The sequence below is a fragment of the Melitaea cinxia genome, chromosome 9 (genome assembly GCF_905220565.1).
Source record: "Melitaea cinxia chromosome 9, ilMelCinx1.1, whole genome shotgun sequence".
Classification (NCBI taxonomy): Eukaryota; Metazoa; Arthropoda; class Insecta; order Lepidoptera; family Nymphalidae; genus Melitaea; species Melitaea cinxia.
Genome location: NC_059402.1, coordinates 7,775,312 through 7,800,593, shown reverse-complemented (window position 1 = coordinate 7,800,593; position 25,282 = coordinate 7,775,312). Strand labels below are relative to the sequence as shown.

At 35.2% G+C, this 25,282-nt stretch overlaps 1 protein-coding gene across 4 annotated transcripts in view; it reads right to left on the bottom strand.

The window, feature by feature from the left end:
- Positions 1 to 376: 376 nt before the first annotated feature.
- LOC123656691 (calcium-binding protein E63-1) overlaps positions 377 to 25,282 on the bottom strand; it is a 36,296-nt gene continuing 11,390 nt past the window's right edge. For 2 of the 4 annotated variants that reach the window (XM_045592350.1, XM_045592349.1), the window contains exons 2-8: positions 23,920 to 23,952; positions 15,885 to 15,972; positions 14,858 to 14,972; positions 10,038 to 10,181; positions 2,871 to 3,003; positions 1,720 to 1,868; positions 377 to 706 (exon numbers count right to left, since the gene is read on the bottom strand). In XM_045592350.1, the coding sequence (XP_045448306.1) occupies positions 684 to 706; positions 1,720 to 1,868; positions 2,871 to 3,003; positions 10,038 to 10,181; positions 14,858 to 14,972; positions 15,885 to 15,965 (645 nt within the window). In that variant the 5' untranslated portion in view covers positions 15,966 to 15,972; positions 23,920 to 23,952 and the 3' untranslated portion in view covers positions 377 to 683. The remainder of the gene's footprint in view (positions 707 to 1,719; positions 1,869 to 2,870; positions 3,004 to 10,037; positions 10,182 to 14,857; positions 14,973 to 15,884; positions 15,973 to 23,919; positions 23,953 to 25,282) is intronic. The other 2 variants (XM_045592348.1, XM_045592351.1) reach the window with 1 other exon arrangement.

Genomic DNA, 25,282 nt, shown 5'->3' with positions numbered 1-25,282 from the left:
CATTATGGTAATATTTTTTTTTTTTTTTGTTTTTTGTTTTCTGAGTTCAGTGAGAATTAAAAACGTCCAAGAATATTTTTTACTGTTATCAGTCGTATAATTATGTCTAAAAGAAAACGCTCTATCGTAAATAGCGTTTTGCATTTTCATCTTGTATATAAAATATTCCTAATTTTACGAAAGACACATAGTTACAGATCTTTTATGCACATAAATATAGTTAATGTTGTATAAAAATAAAAATTTAAATTTATTCAATTTTTGCCTTTGAGTATTAAAAGCCAATACGTATAAAATATTTGTACTGGATTTATTATAATATTGTAATTTATACCTTGTGTTTACACGCATACTAAGTAAAAATAAAATAATAACATACAATTCTTCATATAATTTATATTCCTTTTTTTTATAAACATTAGGCATATATTTAATCCGTCTACCTATCTATGCATGATAAACGAAGCCATTTACACAACTAACGGTACACGGTTATCTCTAGGGCCTATAAAATTCTATTAATAATTAAATTTAACTAACTCGATCCTTGGACAGTATCTAGTTAGGTACAATAACTACTGAACAAACTACGACACAACGCCTATGAAACGTCGAAGTCGGTAGTCGTCGATCAGCTAACAATAGTCATATATCTAGTGAGGTCTTTCTTTTATTAAGGTACGTTACAGCAGCATCTTGACAAACTCTGCAACAAGAAAAAAAGTGATGAAACATTAATCAATCGTCAAAATTTATAATATTTAGTTTTAATAAATATATCTGCAATATAGTTGTATCTAGTTTTATTATATTTTAGTGATAAGGGAATATGATGACAATCTCTTCAGCGAACTTAATGCGCATTTAACTTTATGCGTAGGTATTATTTCGCATTGTAGGAAAACATAAAACTGTGGCACATTTTTAACGTAAAGATCTACGTAAAAGTTTTGTACACACAGATTCCCTTCAAGGAGGAAATCTGTATTTTGTAGCTTTAGATTTTACACACGCTTTTCGGTGCAGCGTCAGTAGGCGACGTTAGTACGTTTTATCTCACATAAGTAAAATCTGAATCTATCAGTTCAATGCCAGTAAATCATAGTTTTAACTATGGACGGTTTAGAAATAAAATAGTCTTCATTGGTAAGTTACTTTTTTTCTAGTGACCTGCTAGATCTGAATATTAAATCTGATTATTGTAGTGTTATGTCTAAAATGTTAGAACGTTGCTAGCATTCATTTCATAACTAATAAAATCCAAAAAAATCATATGTGGTACCTATAATATTAAATTAAAACTGATAAATTTTTGACTCTAATTTAATAAAGTACTTTTATAACATTTTAAAGCAATTATACATTTATTATTGTATGTAAAATGTATTTTTATTATTCCATGCTATATAAACTCAGTAGGCAAATAATCTTCAAAAATGAAAATATTGTGAGGAGTTCGTAATTTAAATACGTTTGAGTACTGAGATCAAGTGTATTTTTGTTTCTTTGAACGCGCCATTTCTAAACAAAAAAAAAACAACCAACAAATACCTTTAACCTCGATGCCTGTCTAAAAATTTGTATCACGATGGCTCATTTTCCAGAATTTAATCAAGTTATGTATTTAAAAACAATATTCTGAATCATCACGTGATTAATGGACGACTCATTACCATCAGACGTGAGATGACCGTACGCTTATTTAAAAGAAGTATTAACCTTCGTAATCGATCCGGCCGTCGTGGTCGATGTCGCCGAGCGCCAGCACCTGGTTGAGCTGCGCATCCGTCACCGGCTCACCGATCATCTCCAGCGCTGACCGCAGCTCGTCTCTCGTTATGTACCCGTTGTCATCGCGATCGAACACTCTGTGACATTCATAAAATCATTTTTTGAAGTAAAACTTCTTTACGCATGGTTGACTTGGGGAGTAAGCTGGTGAATTCGTGACGAGAGCGTTAAGAAAAGTGTGATCGGGCGAGGCGAACGGAAGTTGAGAGGGAGAGATATAAATAAGTAAAGATAGAAAGTGAGAAAGTTACGTTTCGTATAGTTATATTACTGTAGGAGCTAAAGAAGCTTTACTTCAGTCGTGTGTTCTAAAGCACTCTCGTGTTTTATGTTAGTTTTATGTATGCCTGCCGTTTTTGTTTATACCTAATTAAGCATACATTACATTACAATATTCCGACCTAGTTGTAACTAGGTCAGCAAACAAGCGTACGGCTTACCTGGTGGTAAGCGATTACCGTAGCCTAAAGATGCCTGCGATAGTACAATCATCACAAGCGCGTTGCCGGCCCTACCACCAAGCCCTCCCAGGAGCTCTGGTCACCTTACTCACCACAGGAACACAACACTGCTTGAGAGCAGTATTATTTATAATCTTCTGTAAGGTCGAGGTACTCCCACAGTAGGGCTGCTCCAAATTTTTAGCAGGATATAGCCTGTTATGCCTAACGTCAGTTATTACTAAGAATAAATTTATACTAAGAATGAAATTTCAGCATTTATGAATGTAAACTTGTTAGTGATCTAATATATAAAAAATAAATAATTAAAAAAGGCAATGTCAAATTTTTTCAAAATTTGTTCGTCTGTCTAAATTGAAATTTCTTAATAGTAAATGAGAAATTTAGAATTGAAAAAAAGAAGGAAAAGTTATGAAATTGACAATTTTATACACACAACTCTATATTTACACACGTTCTACATAAAATATGACGCAGTTTTTCGATGTTTGAGGTGATACGTAATTATCATAATTCTATGTATACATATAGGTGGCAAAACATTCAAAACTCTGAATCCTCGTTATTAATACCTCGTAGGTACCATAATAAATTGAGTAGCAGTAATTTTTAACTCACTTGAACGCGGCTAGCAAATCCCTCGTTACTTCTTCTTCCGAATCTCCTCCACTCGTTGTAACATCTAGTCCTTGCAGTGCTTGTATTTTTGTCACCCATTGCATGAACTCATTTTCGTCTATTAGACCATTTCCTGTAACAAAATAGTTTTTACATTAACTGAAAATTGTAAAACTCATCCTAAAAGTGATTTAATCTCTAACATAGAAGTTTAATACTTCGAATATAACGTAATATAGTCAGGTAATATAAAAACTAATTAAGCCCGTAGAACCTAGAGCAAAGGTGGCTCATTCAAAAGAGCGCGTGTGCGGTGCGCTCTCGCGAAAATTACATCATCATCATCACTTCAGCCTATCGCAGTCCACTGCTGGACATAGGCCTCCCAAATTCGCGACAAAAATGGCGCGAACTCATGTGTTTTGGACATAGTCACCACGCTGGGGAGGCACGTTGGTGACCGCAGGACTGGCTTTGTCGCACCGAAGACGCTGCAGCCCGTTTTCGACCTGTGTATTTGAAAGCCAGCAGTTGAATGGTTATCCCGCCGTCAGTTGGCTTTTTAAGTTCCAAGGTGGTCGTACAACTGTGTTATTCCTTAGTCGCCTATTACGACACCCACGGGAAGAGAGAGGGTGACTACTTCTTTACTGCCGTAACCACACAGCAACAGCTGCAACTGCACAGCTCTCACGGCTCTGTATGAGAATTTGGTCTGCATTTATCCTTTTTTTTATTAAGTTTATAACATTACTAGCTGACTCGGCAAACGTTGTTTTGCCGCTATACGCTATAGGGTTTTTTTTTTTTTTTTTTTTTGTCACTAGGTCGGCAAACAAGCGTACGGCTCACCTGATGGTAAGCGATTACCGTAGCTTATAGACGCCTGCAACACCAGAAGCATAGCAAGCGCGTTGCCGACCCAATCCCCAATCCCCCCAGGAGCTCTGGTCACCTTACTCACCAACAGGAACACAATACTGCTTGAAAACAGTATTATTTTGCTGTGATCTTCTGTAAGGTCGAGGTACTACCCCAGTCGGGCTGCTCCATATTTTGAGCAGGAAATTCCTGCTGTGCCCTACCTCACTTAAACCTACCACCGTTGGTGGTAAAAGCGTAAAAATTTAGGGTTGTATGTATTTTTCAACGCTATATCATATTAAAATAAAATATAAGTACTTTATCTAAAAATTAAAAAAAATTAAGGGTGGACTACCCTTAACATTTAGGAGGATGAAAAGTAGATGTTGTTCGATTCTCAGACTTACCCAATATGCACACAAAATTTTATGAGAATCGGTCAAGCCGTTTCGAAGGAGTTTAACTACAAACACCGCGACACGAGAATTTCATATATATTAGATTTCCATAGAAATGTAGTTAATGGTAGGTATAATCTTTTTTCAAACATCTATACATATAAAACTGTAGAACAAGAAACCAAAATCCATGTTAGGGGGGTGTAAGAAGGGATATAAATCTAATTTAAATTTTTTCTCTGTTTGTCTGTTAGTCTCTCTGTTTGTATGGGCTAATTTCTTAAACGACTTGACCGACTTAAATGAAATTTTGTATGGTAGTAGCTTATATCCCTAGTCAACATATGTGATACTTTTGATCCCGAAAAATTAAAGAATTCCCGTAAGATAGTTAAAAAAACTTTAATTACTTAAACAGCTTAAATTATACAACTTATCTTATCATCATACAATAAAACAATTTATACATTAAGAAGACGAGATTCCACGAAAAAGAAAACCTTACAAAAATAGTGTCTAGCATAGCGTATTTCATCATCATATTAAATAAACTAGATGGCGCTGATAGAAATCTACATCGCGAAGGTGAAAAAAAAAGTTTTTGTCTAAGGGTGGTCGTTTGGTTATGGTTATTCGTTCGGGACAAAAACCAAATCTTAAGGGCTGCGTGTTGCGAGCGTGGACCTCAGCGTCAGCTGTTTCTCGCACGGCCAGCTCTATGTTGCTTTCTCCCGTGTAAGTCAGCCAACTAAACTATTTGTCCATGTTCCGTATCAGTTTACGTTGAATATCGTCTATAAAGAAGCATTATAGAAATAATATAATAATTTAATAATAAATAATAATGTTTAAAAAACATATTTCCAAACTTAGCCTAACACCTAGGTGTATTTTACAATGAAATAAAAATTAATACTAAAGAAATTATATTATGGTACCGTTACAATTTGATAAGTATTTTTGCTACAAGTGTTTATTTATAATTAACCTAAAAACTCCAAGTAACAAAAAAGAAACAATTAGCTTCTAAGTGTAGTTTGAAAGTAATTTCTAAGTATGGCCTCTACTTCTAGCTAGGTAGCTGAGCTGTCTGTATTAAGGAGAAGCTATTTTCCTCCTAAGAATTCTACAGTTTTTACTTTTCATTAGTTTGCCACGAGTTGTTCAGAATTGAAAGTTACATTATAGGCTATAAAGTTACAAGATATTATAAAAGATTATATACATAATTTTTAACATTAAGTAAGTTAAGAGGGAAAAAATAAAGAAACAAACAAAATTGAGAGAAAACATGAAATAAAGATAGTAATTTTGTAATACATATGTCTGTATGATTTTAACTATGGGTTACTGATATGTATGTATGTGTCGTATATGTAAGTGTATGTGAATGTTTGTGTGTGTGTGAGTGTGCTGATATGTCTTTTATCAGAAAATTTGGTGGATGCACTACATGGTGACCGAATTAAGCAATCAGTTTTAGGAATTCTTAAGTTTTGTTATAAGTAAATTATAAGGTATTGCGATCTATAGAATTTTAATTGAAGGAATAATAAATACCACGAAGTCGCGGGTATCAGCTAGTTATTAATAGAAATTCATATATTTCATACCTTTTCCATAAATTTTCTACAATATTACATACTTTAAAGTCACCACTACATCTTGCCGAAATACCGAAATAGCTTTTTTAATTTTATATATGTCTTTGATGAGTAACTTCAGTAGTATCATTAAACTCGAACCGAATCTTGTAAAGGCAAAACAACATAGCATAAATTTTCTAGCAAAATTATTATTTACTAGCTGACCAGACAGACGTTATCCTGTCTTAACTATGAATATTGAAATTCTAATTCTTAATTCTTAGTTTTTTTATTCTTGCGCGTATAAATAGCGTTGTTGATTTCGATTCCATCGATTCCGTTCAACTTTATTCCGCACTTCGCGTTGATCGCAGCATTGCGAGTTCTGGGATTTAAGTTTGAACGTCTAATTGCTGGCAATTTCAAAAACGAAAATTCAACTGTCCTTTAAAGACAACAATTAATAATTTCATTAAATTAAATTCTTTATAACCGATTATATCACTTGTTGAAAATTTTCATAAAAACTAAAACCTTTAACTTTGAACATGACGTCATAATTGGACACGTACATTGACTTGATTTTACAAATTTGCACATTGTGTCAGATTGCGCTCTACAGGTAGGCTTTAATCACATCTGCCCGTTTTTTGTAAGTCTACCTAAATCAATAAATCTTAAGAAAATATCATTTGGCTACCTAGATAACGTTCTGCACATTGCCGCTGTCTTATTTTTATTTTTGTCAGTAGTGTATCCAGGCACAGGCTTTAACGAAGCGGTGCAGAGTGATAACAAATAAAACAGAGCCCACATTGTTCAAACTGAATCGATTCCTCACAAGTGGATTTAGTAGCGTAATAGCAAAGTTCATGGTTACCCAGAGCGCATTATTAAAGAAAAGCTTTGAATCTTGAAAATCGCCTCTAAAAAAGCTATATCATTTTGTTCCACGTCCTAGTCTGTAAGTTTTAATTTGAAAGGACACTCACTCGGAGTGGCACTCTTATTTGATACTCAGCTATAGCTACCCTTGATTGTTTTATACGACATCTAAGTCAGAAATGCCATGGCCAGATAGTACTCTACCGTGAACTGATTTTATTATTATATAGGTTTGTCACGACGTCTTGAGGTATGCATAAGGATACCGACTTGAATTCTGTCTGTGTGAAGTTTTTTTTCGCAGTAAAAGTAAACTAGTCTACTTTAAATAATATCATATTAATTTCTTTACATGCACTATATGTTACGCAGTACCAAAACAAAATGTACATGCTTTAAAGTATAGTTGGCAACAATAACTGTGGCCGTGTTGAATGTTATAAATCTGAGATCTGAACTAGATGAACGTGATCTTCATTCATCTGCTTAATGAATAAAAATTCATCAAATATCTTGGGAAGTAATTTCCATTAAGGAGATGGGTTAAGTTCGTCTCTAGTTCAGATCTGGTTCAGATGGTTTTTCTATAATAAAGAACTGCCACGTATATTTTTATAACATATTGAATTATGTTTTACTTATCACTCATGAACTCATTACGGGACATACAAATATTTGTTTTATATTTAGTGGTGACCTAGAATGAAGGTAGACTATTGTGTATAAACAAGGTATGAGCATAAGTACATCCAGCTTTTTTAGTGTGATTGTGTATATTTTTTTTTATACTTTATTGTATACCACAAATACACTACAAACGAAGCATAAAGATAGTTACAGACTATGAAGTACAATGGGCGGACTTATGGCTAATTAATAATTTACCCATTACATTTACAATGAAAGATGTCTGCAAAAATTAATAAAAACAGATTAATGACAATTTTAAGTTTCTGGACAAACACGACCTCGTCATAGTTTTAAATTGTAAATCTGTAAATATCTTATATTAAAACGTACACCTTATGGTGTACCTTTTACATAAAAATAAACTAAGATCTAATTTAAAGCTTAAGTGGTACTCCGAACAATCTGATAAGACGGGCGTATTAGCATATTGCGATGGTAGATAGAGCGCGTTGCGTGCTACGAAGCCGGATTATTTTTGTCCGTTACAGGTGCTTATAGTAACGTCACACATTTACACAAGACAATGTTACGACTCTTTCATGTTTCTTTCATAAATCATTTGTATAAATAACATAATGTTTGTAAGACTGTCTATTTCTTGCGATTCTCAGTATTACGCAGCATCTGCCTAATTTTTGTTAAAGGGCTTTTCCTTTATAGAGTTGGAGTGCTGTCAAATATAACATTTGTATAAACAAAACCTCATAAAATAATTTAGTGTGGAGAGTCGATGAATATTATAAATAGCATCTGAGTAATTCTAATCCAAATAATACTCTATTGTCTACTTTTAAATAATTATTGTAAGTGGTATCATACATTTATTATTTTTTGTTATGAGTGCTGATTACCTCTATGAACAAAATAAAACTTACTGGTTTTAAACTAATTTAAGACATGCTAGGAATTTATAATGAAAATAAGTTGTTGTAAACCAATATTTCGACTAGTCTAAACATCGTACAAAGGCAGGCAAGGCGTTCAAGGCTAAGGCATTATTACAAAAACATTAAAAATGAGACTTTGTATACGGAATTCGTCAATTTCGTCATCGTTTCACGTATCAAGGTTCTAAAATTTATATTTTGATTACGATAAGTTTAAAGGAACAGCAAAGAACAAACTTTCCTATAATTTTATTATGCTTAAAATATATTGTCTATCTTTAAGTCGTAGAACATTTCGACTTACAAAATGTTCTGTACTTAACTATAAAAAGTAAAAGATCGTTTATTAGTTACTATGGTGATAGAATCGGCCATTTTGATTGACGTAAGATGGTATGGAAATATTTTTCGATCCATAATTATTATGATTTATTATATCCAACTGAAGTAGGGCACAGCCGGAAGTTTCCTGCTCAAAATTGGGAGCAGCCCGGCCGTGGAAGTACCTCGACCTTAAAGAAGATCACAGCTAAAAATGTTTTCAAGCAGTTATTGTGTTTCTGTTCGTGAGTATGGTGACTAGAGCTGCGGAGGGGATAGGGTCATTAGCGCGCTTGCGATGCTTCTTGTTTTGCAGGCGTCTATAAGCTACGGTAATCGCTTACCATCAAGTGAGACGTACGCTTGTTTACCGACCTAGTTACGTAAAAGAAAAAAAAAGATAAAATTAACGAACAAATGTATACAAATACAACAGTAACAAATAAACAAACTTGATTCGATTGGCAATGGTTAAAATGATAGCTCCCAAATATAGATACATAAAATGCATGCAATAAACTCTCTATCTAACCTAATCTAACGATATATAAACTTCAAAGCACAGATTTGTGTGAGTATGTTCGTTTGTTATCTATATTTTAACGAAAGATCAAATATTAAAAAAAAACCAAGGTATGTGTTGTCACTACTCGTATATACTTCGTAGTATATTGGTACATTCATTTGTCCAATATTCAGCGCTAACGTTGCGCGTTGTGGAAAAGGGGTGTATTAAGGGTAGTCGTGCAAAGGAGCGAGGTCACCGGAAGCCGGCGGCCCGCACCTGCACGCCATTACTATAATACTTTGAATAAATTTATCTCCATCGATTTAATTCTACTTTGTTTACTTTTCCTTTAAACAAACCACATTCAATAAATCAGACTAATCGGAAAAAAAAATTCTGCCAAGAATAATAAGTACAGATTCCAGGAAAAATAGGAATGAGTAAAAGTAACTTTATCGTAGACAACAACAATAGTAATAAAACTAATTTCAATTACAGACGATTTAGGATGTTCAATTTAGTTATAAACTGATCCGCTAAATGACCTAATTTATCGTAACATGAATAAAAATCGGCGCGACAGTGTTCGTTTTTGGCAACAATTCAAATCAAAGTGCAAAGTGGGCGATGTTCAGCTGAAAGTACTTTAACAAGGACGTATATTTTAAAAGCTCATGACATTTTGGCTAGCGATTTAAAGGTGTTAAATTCTACATGATCTATGGTTTTGAGCTAGGTCATTGTAATCAGGTTTATTTAGGTGTCAAGATGATTAAGATTACTATAACACATTTTTGTTGAAGTCAGAAAATACTGTATGCTCAATAGATTCCTACATAAACGTACCAAAATTTCATTAAAATCTTTGTGATATAAAAAAACGACATTTTATTTTCCACCTAATTGGTAATATCAGAGGCATGGTGTTACGTGACACAGCAGTCATAAATTTTAATAATAAGGGGATCATTATATTTCACCCTCTTCTTAAAACGTTTTTTATAACTTTTACGGAATATATAACTTACCAGTTTTACTGGCATCCTTAATAAGGTCAGCTATGAGGTCGTCACTGACCTCGATGCCCAGGTTGCGCAGCATGAACTGCAGCTCTGCCGGCGTTACGTGACCATCGCTATCCCTGTCTAATAGACCGAATGCTGTTCGAAGATCTAGAATAACGAAAAAAAAATGTATGAAACAACTCTCTCTTAATGAAGAAACCTCGTTTAATAATGAAAATAAAATAGTCAAGGAATATTAGAACAGTGTATCATTGTAAAATAATGCGCAGTGACATTATGTAAATGAACATGTTTTTGTCATATATTTTACTACTATACAAAAAAATAAAATTGAAATGTCTGTTTGTAATATGTATTGTTGTGTTGTATATACAGTACATATACCAAAATTATTTTTTTATAATTTTTGTCTGTCTGTCTTTCGTCTAATCTCTGAAAGAGCTGGACCGATTTTGACGGAACTTTAACTGGCAGATAGCTGATGTAATAATAATATAAGGAGTAACTTAGACTACTTTTATTGTAGGAATTTATTAATTTTGTAACTCTGCGAACTGAACAATAATTTTTTATAAATTCCACGCGGACGAAGTCGCGGCTCAGCAGGTATTAAACATGAATGCCATGCAATTGATCAACAGAAAAAAAATTAAAACTAATGAATATATATTATTATTATTAATTTATTATAATATATATAATTATATACCTTCGTATAATTCCTTAAAAACCTAATCTTAAAAAAAAATAACAAATTCGAGCTTTCATAAAAAATTGTAATTCTAAATTTATTAGTCGATAAATTTATGTCATCCACATATTATGATGTGAATGTAATCTTTCTATGATTAATAAAATCTCCACACAGATGTGAAGTAACAAGACATAAAGTAGGACCTTACATACGAAACTGGTGTTTTGTCGTACTGGCCACTTTGATCTCAAATATTTCCTCTTTGGTTTAGAATTCGAAATTCAAATTTATACAGCTATTTACCAATGCATTTGCGTTTCGAAAACCGTAATTAATTTGTTCTTTCCTCTTTCGTTTTTCATCTTTGCGTCAATTAGTGTACAAAATGGAAAACTTGAAATATCGTGTTATTTACAAGTACGAGTCCACCGTGGCACCAATGATGATGATGTGTATGGCCGCAGTGCGCTTTTGGTACCAACGTTTTCGTTCTGGAAGTTTCGACCTGCAGAACAAGCCACATGAACGGCCGGAGACTAAAGTTGATAATGAAGAATTGAAGGCTATTGTGGAAGCGGATCCATCACAAACAAAGTCCGAGTTAGCTGCAGGCTACGGCGTTAGTGATAAAACTATTTTAATCCACTTGAATCAAATTGAGAGGGTAAAAAAGCTTGAACTTCATGAATTGAGTGAAGCAAATCGACAAACGCGCTTAAACTGCTGCGATACATTACTCAACCGGCACAGTAATTAAGGAATTTTAAATATAATCATTACATGTGATGAAAAATGGATCATGTACGATAATCGGAAGCGCTCATCGCAATGACTGAACCCTCGCGAGCCAGTTAAATTCTGCCTCAAGCGAAAATTGACTCAAAAAGTTACTTATGAGCGTTTGGTGGACTAGTGCCGGTGTCCTCTTTACAGTTTACTTAAATCTGGCCAGAAGATTACGGCAGATGTCTATTGTCAGCACTGCAAACCATGATGGAAAAGCTAGCTGCTAAACAATCGAGGTTAGTCAATCGCTCTAGCACACACTGCACAACAGACGGCTACCAAATTAGGATAGCTTCAATTGGAATGTCTAAGACATCCACCGTACTCCCCGGACCTTGTTCGAACAGATTACCAATTTTTTCGAATTCTGGATAACTTTTTTCAACTCCGATGGAGCAGTCCAAACCGCTTTCAAACACAATTTTTTCGAATTTTGGATAACTTTTTTCAACTCCGATGGAGCAGTCCAAACCGCCTTCAAATATTTTATTGATTCCCGTCCGAATGTTATTTTTTTTTTTTTTTTAGTAAAGGCATCAATGACCTATCTATAAAATGACAAAAGTACATACTGCGTAGATAGCAATAGTCCATGCTCTGATTAATTAAATATATTATATACTAGCTGTGCCCGCGACTTCGTCCGCGTGGAACTTATCAAAAAAGTTATTGTTCATTGTTCTTGCGCCGCATCTGTCTATATTCCACATACTATCACTGAGCGTAACGGGACAATGAGCGTAACACAATGAGTCATCCTTTTACGTTCATGCAGCCGGCGTTTATCGATTTATTACACGTTGTCACGTCAAAATGTTATTTTGGTATATGTACCGTATCACCGTTATGACATCAATATATGCATTTAGAAAAAGCGGTTATTTTAATATTATAAACAGACACTCCAATTTTATTTATTTGTATAAGTAGATAAAAAAAAATCGAGTTTATGTTCCGACAATACTAAACGCCAATTTCATATGTAAGGACCTAATATATAAATTGAAAGAAGTAGATATTTTACAACTTTGTGTTACCGACTGTATTCTACATTGATTATAGTTTAGTATCTCACGATCTCGTTTCTCGCTACCACTTGGCTTCGAGTACCGATGAGGTCTGTTTGATATACTTATAAATATATACATGTTTATAACATTTACAAATTGTGTTAAATGTCATTGCATCTAATAGGCGCCGACGTGAATTTACGACTTCGATAACAGAAATTTCGATCATTACTTCGATTTACATGAAGTTATATATAAGATAACCCATGTTTATCAAAACACTAAAAACCCCCAAAAATCCGCTTTATTTTGTTTACTTTCTGTCATATATAAATTATAAATCTAATACTAATAAGAACATCTGCGATCAAAAATTAAAAGGCTTTTTACTTAAATACTTAACTTAATAGAGTACTTACAGAAGTCATTATTTTTTTGAAAACTCATTGTGCACGTGCAGCAAACAACACAAAAAGTATATCAGTTATAACAAAACAAAATCGAATTTACGTTGCAATATAGTGTACCGCGAATGGCGATAATGATAATGAAAATTACTTTAGCACTAATGGCAAGATGTTTTATGAAAATGAACATCCTCTCATCAGCTTGCCTTATAACGTTCACAATATTGACAAAAGATTAGGAAAACGTTCCGTAGATATATAGCTCTTATCTTTCATCTCTCATCTTAAAGACATTTTACGAAGCGGCCATGATAATTAAATTGGCGTTGAAAATAATTATCTTAGAAAATTTATTTACATTATTTTTATTGTTGGTATATATACAAAGGCGAGTTTTTAATTGAAGTTTACTCCTAATTTTTTATAGAAAAATTTAAGTTTATCTCTTACGTCCAAGATCGCTTTGTTAAATTTATTTATTTATCGTTCTAGTCTACCAAGTAGGTATACGAGTAGACTGACAACTGTTACTGAGTCATATCGTAGCGTAACGTATAGTGAAATTCATAAAAAGCTATTCGATATTATCTGAGATTTTTGAGTATATAAAAGAAAAATCTTTGATTTGTTGTTATGGCCACCACAGAATATACATAATTGATTAAAACAACAACACTCAATAATATTACACAGGAGCTTAGTTCTCTAACAAGCTCAACAGCTCTCTAAATTTGTTTTTATGTGCATGCCACGAAACAAACTCGGTTAGGAATTGTGTTTTTCTTATGCTAAATTTACCTTTATATGTGCTTAATATATGTTCAATTTACCTTTTCTTGGCTCAACGGTATAAATAATTAACGATTTTTATACAGTATAAGTTTAAAATTTAATAACTTCCCAAAGATATCGTAAGTAGATGAGTATAATGAACACGATTAAGACCACTCAAACAAAGTGACAAGGTTAAGTTCTAAAGCATGTAAACATGTAGGTATAATGCTATCTGATAATAACAAGCTGAAGATATAAACGCCTTATCATTCGCAAAAGCCGGGAAAGAATTAGTTTCCCAATAATTACCTACATTTTAGCAAACACGAATAAAATATAATTAATTAATGCTTGCTAGCTTTGAAATACACAGGCCGAAGACGGGCAGCAGCGTCTTCGGTGCGACAAAGCCAGCCCTGCGGTCACCAACCCGCCTGCCCAGCGTGGTGACTATGGGTAAAACACATGAGTTCACGCTATTTTTGGCGTAAACTTATGGAGGCCTATGTCCAGCAGTGGACTGTGATAGGCTGTAATGATGAATTAATGCTTAACATTTTCTGTCAAAGTTATACTATCGCGATAAGAATTTGTAGCAAAAAAAAAAATCAAAAAATTATTTTTCAGGGATTCCTTTTAATATAAGTTCTTCAGTATCTTTAATTTTTGTCTAGTTTCATATTTTATAATATTTAAATATCAGGCTATAAAAATGTTACTTTTTATTTTTATTTTGCAATTTTATTAAAAATTTTAAATAAAAGACAGTACAAAATTCATTGTGATTAAAATGGTAAAATTAAAATAATTTTTAATATTTTAAATTAAATATGATTTTTCAATAAAGATCCTATGTGGATATATCGGGAAAAACTCAAAAAACTATGTAAACGTTTGGAATCAACTGATGAAAACTGATGCCATAATGGGCATCAACTAAAATTGTGTCGATGGTATTGCCTTACAAAGTAGTTTAAATATTGACGTGTACGAAAATTAAAATTCCTAAGTTGACCAAGGCACCTATACAATCTTTATAATAAAATAACAAAAGAATCGTTGTAATAGGAAAAAAACTTTCATCGACACATCAAGTCCTAGCATTCTAGGCAGTTTTTGAACTACTCATCTAAAGTGCTATATAAAACTCACGTGGTAAGCAAAATTGAGTGATGTATAAAATAGAGCTTGGGCAGCTCAGAACCCGTAGATGTTGCCTTTCAGTAGCGGCGTTAGGGTAGGGCGAGTGGGGCGACCGCCCAAGGCGCTGGATATAAAAGGGCGCCACTGTCATAAAAGATTTGTCTAAAAGATTGCAACTTACAAGTACAACCGTATTTAAATGTATGAATTGAGTTGTGAATATTATCATCTGTAACGGATGCTAGTGGGGTGAAGAGTTTTTCTAAGTCTAAGCTTTTGAAAAAACCTATTTGCAATCGACAATATCTCAATCTAGATTGACAAATTTTTCCAATCGAAAATTAAATTGCTGCAACCGACAACGACAAAAGAAAAGAGTCCGCCGATATAAAGACTGGAAAATTGAAATTTCAGCATTTTTTTATATTGAGGTTAATTATATCTTTTACTGAACAGTTATGTAATTACATCCACTGCTTTTTAGGGTGCCGTGCCTCAAAAGGAAAAACGGAATCCTTATAGGATCACTTTGTTGTCCGTCTGTCTGTCAAGGCCCTCTTTCGCAGGAACGCGTCGAGGTATCAAGTTGAAATTCATATCAAATACTCAGGCCTACTATCCCGTAGAGCTGTAAAAATATTAAATTTCTAAGCTAACGCAATCAAAAGATACAGCCGTTTATGCTGAAAATTTTCAACACTCGCAAGGGAATCAAAACCTACAGGGTAGGTATTTCTCGAGAACGCAAAATCTTGAAATTTGGTTCGAAGCAACAAAAGCATAAATTTTTAGTTACATCATATAATAAAAATATTTTTAACAATTTTTGTACGGGCGGTGCGCGAGTCCGACTCGCACTTGGTCGGTTTTTTGAATATGGGATTGAATTGCAATCAGGGAATCCTTGAAATATCTCCCAGGGCGCTGATAGTACTAAAACCGGCACTGTTGCTTTTCTTAAAGTTAATAATATAATATTGACGGCGAAGAAATGCAATAAATACTGATTGTTAATATTGTTGTGAAAAACACTTACTTTTGAGCATTGCTTCACTTGGTGCTGGCACCTGAGGCCTGTCGTCCACAGGAGACTGCTTCTTTTTATTCTTTTTTTCATCTTCTTGCTGCAAATCGATGCAATTATTTGGATTATTTAAATTAGACATAAAAAAACACTTGAATATTGCAGTATTATTACAGGCCTTATGATATACAAAACAACCATACTGTTTGTATCCATACGTCATTGAAATATCAACAGAATTTTATCAACTTTGAAACGTTATCAGTCTTTTTGTATCCTTATCTGATTAGTTGATCAATAGATGCAGTCTTTGAACATATAAACGAAATTTACTTTAATTTGACATAATTACGAGTATTATAAATAATTAATCGTAAACTTATGTTACATATTCAACAGAGCACGGATACGAGTACATTTTTGGAATTTTAAATAGGTACTTTTATTTTATTTATCGACTTTCAAATAATAATTCATCACAATTTGAACGACGTTAATCCTTATAATTTATAATAAAACTTTATTAAAAATAGTGTTTAGGGCGTGTTACTCAATTAATATCCATATATTTTTTTATTATCCGACTGTAAAAGAAGGGTTATGTTTTTCGCAGCGTATCTTGTATGTGTATATATGTATTTAATATTATATCTGTATGATTCTGGATCTCTGTATATCTGGATGATCTGTATATTTAATATTATATGAACCCCTGAACGAATTGACATAATTGAGGTATCGTTGATTTGTCTTAGCCGTCCAAGTGTTCTTAGATAGGTGACGTTAAATAAAATGAAACATGGCGGCTGTGCAAAGCCATTGTAATTAATGAAAACAAAATTATTATTTTTTGACTTATATGAGCGACTGAATATCAAATATTATGTACTATAGGCTTAAAAATATCAATACGGTAGTCCTTCGAATTTTATACAACATCGTACATAAAGCTTCAGTTACACTAGGGGGTAAATGGAGCCACATGTTGCGGAACATGTACCTCAACTACTACGTAGAAGTTGCCTAGGAAATGTTTCAGTCAGTGTTTATAGAAATGTCACCCTAGGAAGTTGTGGCTATTAGTGCTCCGTATATTATAATTATTATATCGAGTGTGTTGAAACGTAAGGGAAAGGAAAGATGGTGGATGCAGAATTTCTAACGACAATAAGAAAGAAGAGTTAATATTCGAAAGCGACATTGACGCGAGACACGTTCGCTCGCTCGCGAGGCGGGACCAAGCAACATGCCCCGCGTCATATATAATGTTGCGCTTCATGTTGCGGGACAGAATGTTCCCTAGTGTATCTAGGGCTTAATATACAGTCGGAGACATATTATATCCCACCAAAAACATTTTCATGTAAAATGTTGCCAAGACGAGATCATATGGCTCGCCCTGTCAAAAAGTTGTCAGATCTCATGTAGAGCCAAGCTTCTAACTCTACACGCCCTAACTCTACAAGCCCTAACTTCACAAACTCTACACCTTAGTCAAAATATGTGGCTTGGCCGTTTCGCTACCGTCACGTGGGCGTAAGGTGAAATTTTTTTTTACTGTTTTTTACTTTTCTGTCATACAATAGTTCTATTAAACAAAAAATAAAAAGAAGAAGAAGAATTGATATACATATAATACAAATAAAAATAAAAAGAGAAAATATATTTATATAAATGAGACAGGAAAGTCGTCATCTACAACATCAGCAGCCGGTAGTAACGAAACGGCCAAGCCACATATTTTGACTAAGGTGTAGAGTTTGTGAAGTTAGGGCTTGTAGAGTTAGGGCGTGTAGAGTTAGAAGCTTGGCTCTACATGAGATCTGACAACTTTTTGACAGGGCGAGCCATATGATCTCGTCTTGGCAACATTTTACATGAAAATGTTTTTGGTGGGATTTCACTTCTTTTTGTAAGTTGCTTATGACAATATTATAGCTGCATTTTACCTCCGACACATTTTATACCATAAATATCATCCAATCTTCACCATATTCGGTTTAACCACGCTGTTTTTGATTTTATGTTGAACTGATATGCAAACGGTGATCTCCGCCAAAACTTAAATACCAAAATTACAAAATGTAAATTTTCGACATAAACTAATAACCGATTTTTATTTTTTATGTATTTTATTATTATTATTATTAACAAGGAGTCCCTATATCAATTTTCAGACCTCTAGCATCAAAATTTGCGGAAGTCTCATACAAACTTCCAACCCCTAGTTTAAGGGGTTGGGGGGTAAAAGTTCCAAGTTTTAGAATTTTTTTGTTGTTTGTGTACTAATACTAGCTTACATACCAAATTTCAGCTTTCTGGGACTTCAGGAAGTACTCTAAGAATTTTGATGATCATCAGTGAGTGACGAAATCGGGGTTTTTTAGATATCAATAACATCTAAAGTATAAGAGCTATGCAATTGAAACTTTGTATGTTTAATAAGTTCACTATTGACATCACATCCCCAGAATTTTGTTTGTCTAGTATAATCCAAACCCAAGTTATGAGGGTTCAAAAAAACGACGAAGCACTTCGAGAAAAGATAGGTAGTGCTTTTCGTTTTTTTTTTTTTTTTTTTTTTTTTGGTTCGTCTTGGCGGGGGCACTACCGTGCCCCCAGATTATGGAAACCAGGAAACGATTTTTAAATAAACTGCTGATGTACGGCGTTTATTATCTAGTCAGAAAGATCCACAAAGCTATTAAGAATGGGAGTAATACCTAGCAAATTTATCAGTGACAATATTCCTCGTTGTTGTACCGAACAAACCTGTTTTGAGATGTTTGGGGATTTAATAGCTATAGATCTGTATGAATTAGTAATTAAAAATATAGATTTAAAATAAGTAGTCAGACAAAGGTCACATTAAAAAAGAAATACGAGCCTTAGGTGAAAAATAGAACAGAGCATAACATAAAGCTATTTTCAGACATGTCATCCATGTTATTATTTTTAAGTATAGGATTATATCTATATACTTGTGAAAGTCCTTCATTTTTATGCTACTAGCTTAAAATTTGGCAGGAACATAGTCAATAGTTAATAAACGTCTACTAAGAACGAATTTTGTGACAGGACCGGATTAATTTAGTCCAAGAGCTCGAGGACATTTATATGATAGTCCTTCATTTTTTGTGCTACAAGCCTGAAGTTTGGCAAGGAAATAGTTTATAGTTAGTAAACGTTCGCTAAGAACGGATTTTGTAACAGAACTGGATTAAGGTGGTCTAAGGATTCGAACATGTTTGTATGAAGGTCTTTTACTTTTCGTTGCGAAAAATACTACAAAATGATGTAATAGACGTAGACATGTGTACGATTTTATTTTTGTGTTACCCACACATTAGGAATTCTAAACATTTTTGAATATCATATCAAAAATTGACCGCTCCAGCGGGATTCGAACCCGCGTCTCCGACTGACCGTGTCGGCGCTCTAGCCAATTAAGCTATGGAACGATGTACCCGCTAGAGCGAAACTTTCGATATGATGATTTTTACTTTCGGTTTTAAGCGAACCGTGGCGCCGTCTATAGTGAGTTCTTTACAGAGACCCGTAACTAAAGCTATATACTACTAAAGCTATTATAAGCTCTAAAGGGCGTCAATAAGGGGTCCGTCCGTTATTCTTTTAATTAGAAGCATGTATCTTAATGTTTACACTATTGATTAAAAATGAATAAATATGCGTTTCAACATTAGTGGACTTATCTACCCTTAAAGGGGTGAAATAAGGAATGAAAGTTTAAATAAGTAATTTGTCACTATTGTAGCTGAAAACATCAAATTTTAGCTCTGGACTACTATTTAAAAATGAGTGAATATGTGTCAAAATTCATATAATGTTTTGACTAATATGTTTTTGGGATAATTATTATTTTAAGTTCTATGTAATGTTTGTCCTTTGTGTCCGTTATTTTGTTTTCGTAAATATATAAGCAATAAAATAAAATTAAAATAATTATAACATAATGTAACTGTTTTTATACACCCTATTGGTTTATTCTGTGGACATCAAAGGCTATTCGAAAAACTCGTACTGTTAGTAGGTAAATATTTATAATGACGTTTAATTACATTATTGCAAATTATTATATTAAAAATAATAATATGCTATAATAATAAATACTCAGTACATAATAAAAAGAAATAACTTATGAGGCGCAATGGCAAAATTTAGCCAATTTAATGGCGCCAACACCCCTTCATACAGTTCGGGATTTTTTAATAGGTACTATAATATAGTGCCATTAATAAAGTCAGAACAAAACCGGCCAAAGGCAACACGAAGGCCTGCGTACGAATGCAATCTATAACAACACATAATTTCAAACATTGAGTTAGAAAATCAAGTGAGGTACCTTAGTATTGTCACAAAATAAAAATTCACAATTTTTTTTTTTAATTTCCATTATATCGATTTAGAAGCCATTTTAAATAAGTATTCTGTAAAAGTAGTTCTGCTTATTACGGTTTAAAAGTAGTTTTGTGACGTAGTAAATTAGGTGGATGGAATGGATTGAATTTGGTGGATTCATTAGATGGGAGGATCGTTGGGGAACTCTTTCCTGTCGAAGCCGAGGGCTTCATGCCCCCCAGGATGTCTCGGCAGACGCCGGACGAGGAATAGGGTGTTCCGCCACCCGTCACGGAGGCTGAAATGGAGGCGGCTTTATCCCACCTTCGGAGTAAGAAGAGGGCGCCGGTCCAGACGGGGTGCACGGGAGAGTACTTGCGATTGCTCTTGGGCACCTCGGCGATAGCTTCCGGGAACTTTTTGACCGCTGCCTTCGGTCTGGCCAGTTCCCGGGGGCCTGGAAGGAGGGTCGGCTCTGCCTACTTTCTAAAGCAGGTCGGACCACGAACTCGGCTTCGTCGGTACGACCGGTGGTATTGCTGAACGAAGCTGGGAAGGCCTTGGAGAGAATAGTGGCCTCCCGGCTCATTCAGCACCTGGAGGAAGGCTCGGAACCCGGACTCTCAGAATCTCAATTCGGGTTTGGAGCACGCCGGTCGACAATCGACGCCCTTAAACGCCTGCGGACGGTGACGGTGAGGCGGAGCACGGGAGGGAGGTTGTGGTCACGGTGTCGTTAGACATCAGCCTTCAACAGCCTCCCGCACGCAGTGATTCGGCAGGCACTGAAATTCTTTGGAGTACCCCCGTATCTAGAAACGCTGTTGGAGGCGTACCTCTCCGATCGGAAAGTAGGCCACGAGAATCGTTCGGGGTTTCGTGGCTGCGAGTCGGCTATGGTGTCCCGCAGGGATCGGTGCTGGGCCCGATCCTGTGGATCCTGTCGGTTACGACTGGGTCCTGCGAGGCCGTCTCCTCCCCGCGTAGCAGATGACACCCTCGTTTACTCCCGGGGACGAGACTACAAGGAGGCGGCGCGGCTGGCCGAGGTCGGACTCGACCTCGTGATCAGCCACAAAAAGAATTGACAAGACCGAAGCCCTTCTCTTCCGCAGGACCGGACGCAAGGGCCCCCCACCGGGGGCTACCCTGCAGATCGGAGAGGGGAGGGTCAGGATGGGCCCCCAAATCAAATATCTGGGGCTCATCGTTGACGGAGAGTGGACCTTTGGCCCACACTTCGCTATGGTGTGACCGAAGGTCGTGAAGGTGGCGAGTGCACTGGGAAGACTCCTCTCGAACCTCGGAGGACCTAGTGCCGCCTGCAGGCAGCTATATTTCGGAGTCTGCCGGAGTATGACGACGTACGGTGCTCCAGTTTGGGCTGATCGCTTACTACGAGGAACAAGGCCGCACTGCGGTCTGCGCAGAGGATCATCGCGGTGAGGGTGATTCGGGGGTGCCGTACGGTAGCGTGGGCTGCAGCTACTGCTCTAGCCGGCGACCCCCTCCTTCTGTCTTCTTCTGCGAGACAGTAATGTCCCAGAAGGAAAATGACGAGCGGATGAGAAAAGAGGCCGCCGACGAGGTCTCCGTCCGCAGATGACCAACGGGGGTACTTAGGAGGCGCTATTTAATGCGCCTCCAGTAACGCCCCTGTGGCCGTGTCGGGCCGGGATGGGAACCCGGTCCTGCTAGACACGGCGTCGTCGACATTGTTCAGAGGTGAGCCGGACAGTCCCCATGGTGGAGAAGTCTGGCCTTTTCGCCGAGGCCAGCCTGTCGCTGGAGGGATCCTGTTGCCTGCAGATCTGGGACCTTCCAATTAAAGTAGCTGAAGGCTTCCGTAGGGATTTTGGTCGGCATTGCACCCCCAAGAAAAAAAAGGAGGTTTCATTTGATGGAATGAATTAGGTGAATGGATTTATTTTTAATAAATATTAAAAATTCCATTAGCACCCTCTTTTACTAGATTCTGTTTATTAATCAGAAGTGCCCTTAACAGCGCCATATATCTCGCCATCTAACCTTCGCAATCAACTAATACAAGCCTAATATAACTTCTCTATCAAGATTAATGGACATAAGCAGGTATGTGTGTAGGACGAACCTAGGTTAGTTTAAAAAATATTTTTTTTAATATCCGCTCTGAGCTGTAATCGAATACCCATGGTGATAAAGTAACATATCATCACTACAACACAACTCCTCAGTTTAATATAACAACAATGTTTAATTTTTTTAATAAATTTCATTTTCATTTTTTATCATATCTGATGAGCTATTTCTGAGTTGACTTTAAAAAAATTGGGAGGTTTTCAAATCGATTACAATTTTTGACTGGTTTGACCGAGTTCGATGATTTTTTTTAATTGAAAGGAGGAGATTTGAGAAATACTAAAAAGCCGACCTAGTTATACCGTATCACTTTTACTGAGTGTAACGATTTTGATGATTGAATAAAATTAGATAGAGATTTGACGACCATTTTTTGACTAATCTTTGATTATGCATATTTACTTGACTATTTTTTAGTCTACTTATGTTGTACTATTTGTTGATGTAAATGAAGTCGGTTTTTTTTTTTCATTTGCGAGCAAACACAATCCTTTTAAAACAAGTAGGTGCATCTATAAGTTACCATATAACTAATTATGTAGGTTTGGGTAAAGCTTTAAATTTGAAACACATAAATAATATTGTGTACTTGCCGCTTTTCATGATTTACAGTATATTTAATATAATTGGGAATATTTCTGCGCTATTTGTCATGTATGTGTGGCGGCTTGTATGCTACGTGTAAATATTTTGTTTCGACTTACTGAAATAATATAGAAGGACTTATTAAATATAGCTTTTTGATATATTTGAAATAGTTGGTTTGAGTAAATGAAGTTTGTATTGAAATAGCTAATGTCGTGGTTGGCACAACATCAACTGAAGACATAGCCAGTAAACATCTCTGCAACGTTTAGCATCTTAAGGAAATAAACAAATGTCTATCTTCTTTCCTTTCGTTTAAAAAAGCTTGAGTTATTACTCAGAACAAAGAGGAGTCCAACTGTATCACATATTCTAAATTTCAAAGACTATTAAACGAACCGTATTTCCGACACTTCTTTTATTTTTGTGACAAATTGAGTTATCACGTATGCCAAAAGACAATAGTAGAGAATGTAAAAGTATATGATAGTCAAATGAACGTTAAGTTTGTCTGTACTGGCAATGAGAAGTGTACAATTTAAATTAGTTAATTCCTAAAGAGTAGCGTGTGTATGCTCGAAATACTTCAACTCGGTAAAGTGGTCAAAGTCAAGGGGACACAATGTTTCAAATTAGGCACATAGTTGCAAACATACGTAACATAACAGAGTTGTCTTGGCAAACGAGAGCGCATGTTCTGAAAGATTCCAAACATCACTAATGTAGGTAATGTCATGATTACAGAAATTCCAATGGTGTTATTCAAGTTAACAACATAAACGCACCCATAAATAACTTAATTATACTTAAGATAGTATCAAAAGATCAACAAAACATTATTATTCATTATTATAAAATAATAAACGTCATGGAAGTGGAAGAAAAATACATACAAAATAAATGATTATTAATTATTATTTGAGTACTCTTGTATAGTTCTTGTTCTTGTCTTGTATTACCTTTACTTTATTTTTTTAGTAGTTACCTTTCTTCTGCTCCTCGAGGTAGTCGCCATACCCTGCAAAGAAAAGTAGCCATTATCTACAAGAGTGATCATACCATATGTGTACACAGGTCGAAAACATAATCTCTTTAAGGCTTGTCGATTTGGGATAGGAATATTGTGTTTGCTCGCAAACGAAAGAAACCGACCTCAATTACATCGACAAGTAATACAATGTAAGTATACAAAAAGAATTAACAAACGCACTAGTCGTCACTACGATTTTCAAGGGTTTCCCTTGATTTCTCTGAGATTCCATCATCATATCTTGGTTTCCTTATCATGGTACCATACTCGGGATATCTCCTTTCCAACAAAAAAAGAATTATCAAAATCGGTTCATAAACGACGAAGTTATCCCCGAACATACGTATATATATGTATACGGTCAAATTGAGTAACCTCCTCCTTTTTTGAAGTCGGTTAAAAATTTGTTAAATTTTAAACAATCTTACTAACTCCACAATTGGTAAAATTGTTTTTAAATATTTAGTAAATTTTTAACTGACATAGGGCACAGCAAAAAATATTCTACTTAAAATCTGGAGCAGACCAACTGGGAAAGTACCTTGTCCTTACAAAAGATAATAATAATCACTTAATAATTTACATCACAGCTTAATAATACTGCTATCAAGTAGTGTTGTGATCCTGTGGTGAGTAAGGTGACCAGAGCTCCTGGGGATTGTTAGTGGCGAGCTTGTGGTGCTGGAAGAATTGTAGGCGTCTATAGGCTACGGTAACCGCTTACCATCATGTGGACCGTGAGCTTGTTTGACAACCTAGTTGTATGAAAATAATGGATTAATTTTTAGTGTCATAATGTGCAATATTCTTAAAAAAGTTACCAATTTGATCTAATTTTGTATAAAGCTACCTAAAACCCTATCTAACGTATTGAAATTTTTCATCTGTGCCATATAAAGAAGTTATAATAATCAACGCTCTGCACATGTTAGTACGTACCGACATATGTTATTATAATATGTACATAGTATAGTGATACATGACACCTCACTGCTTATTACATGCGTTAATTGAAATAAGCTGTATTAATTCCATGTGCTGTGTAATTACGGCAGTAAAAAAAAATATAGCCACCCCCTCTCTTCCCGTAGGTGTTGTAAGAGGCGCCTAAGGAATAACACAGTTCCACTACCACCTTGGGATTTAAAAAGCCGATCGATGACGGGATAATTATTCAGCTGCTGGATTTCAAATACACACGCCAAAGACCGGCAGCAGTGTCTTCGGTAGGACAAAGTCAGCCCTGCGGTCACCAACCCGCCTGACCAGCGTGGTTAATATTTATTTATTTATTTATTTATATTTGAGTTTACTATGA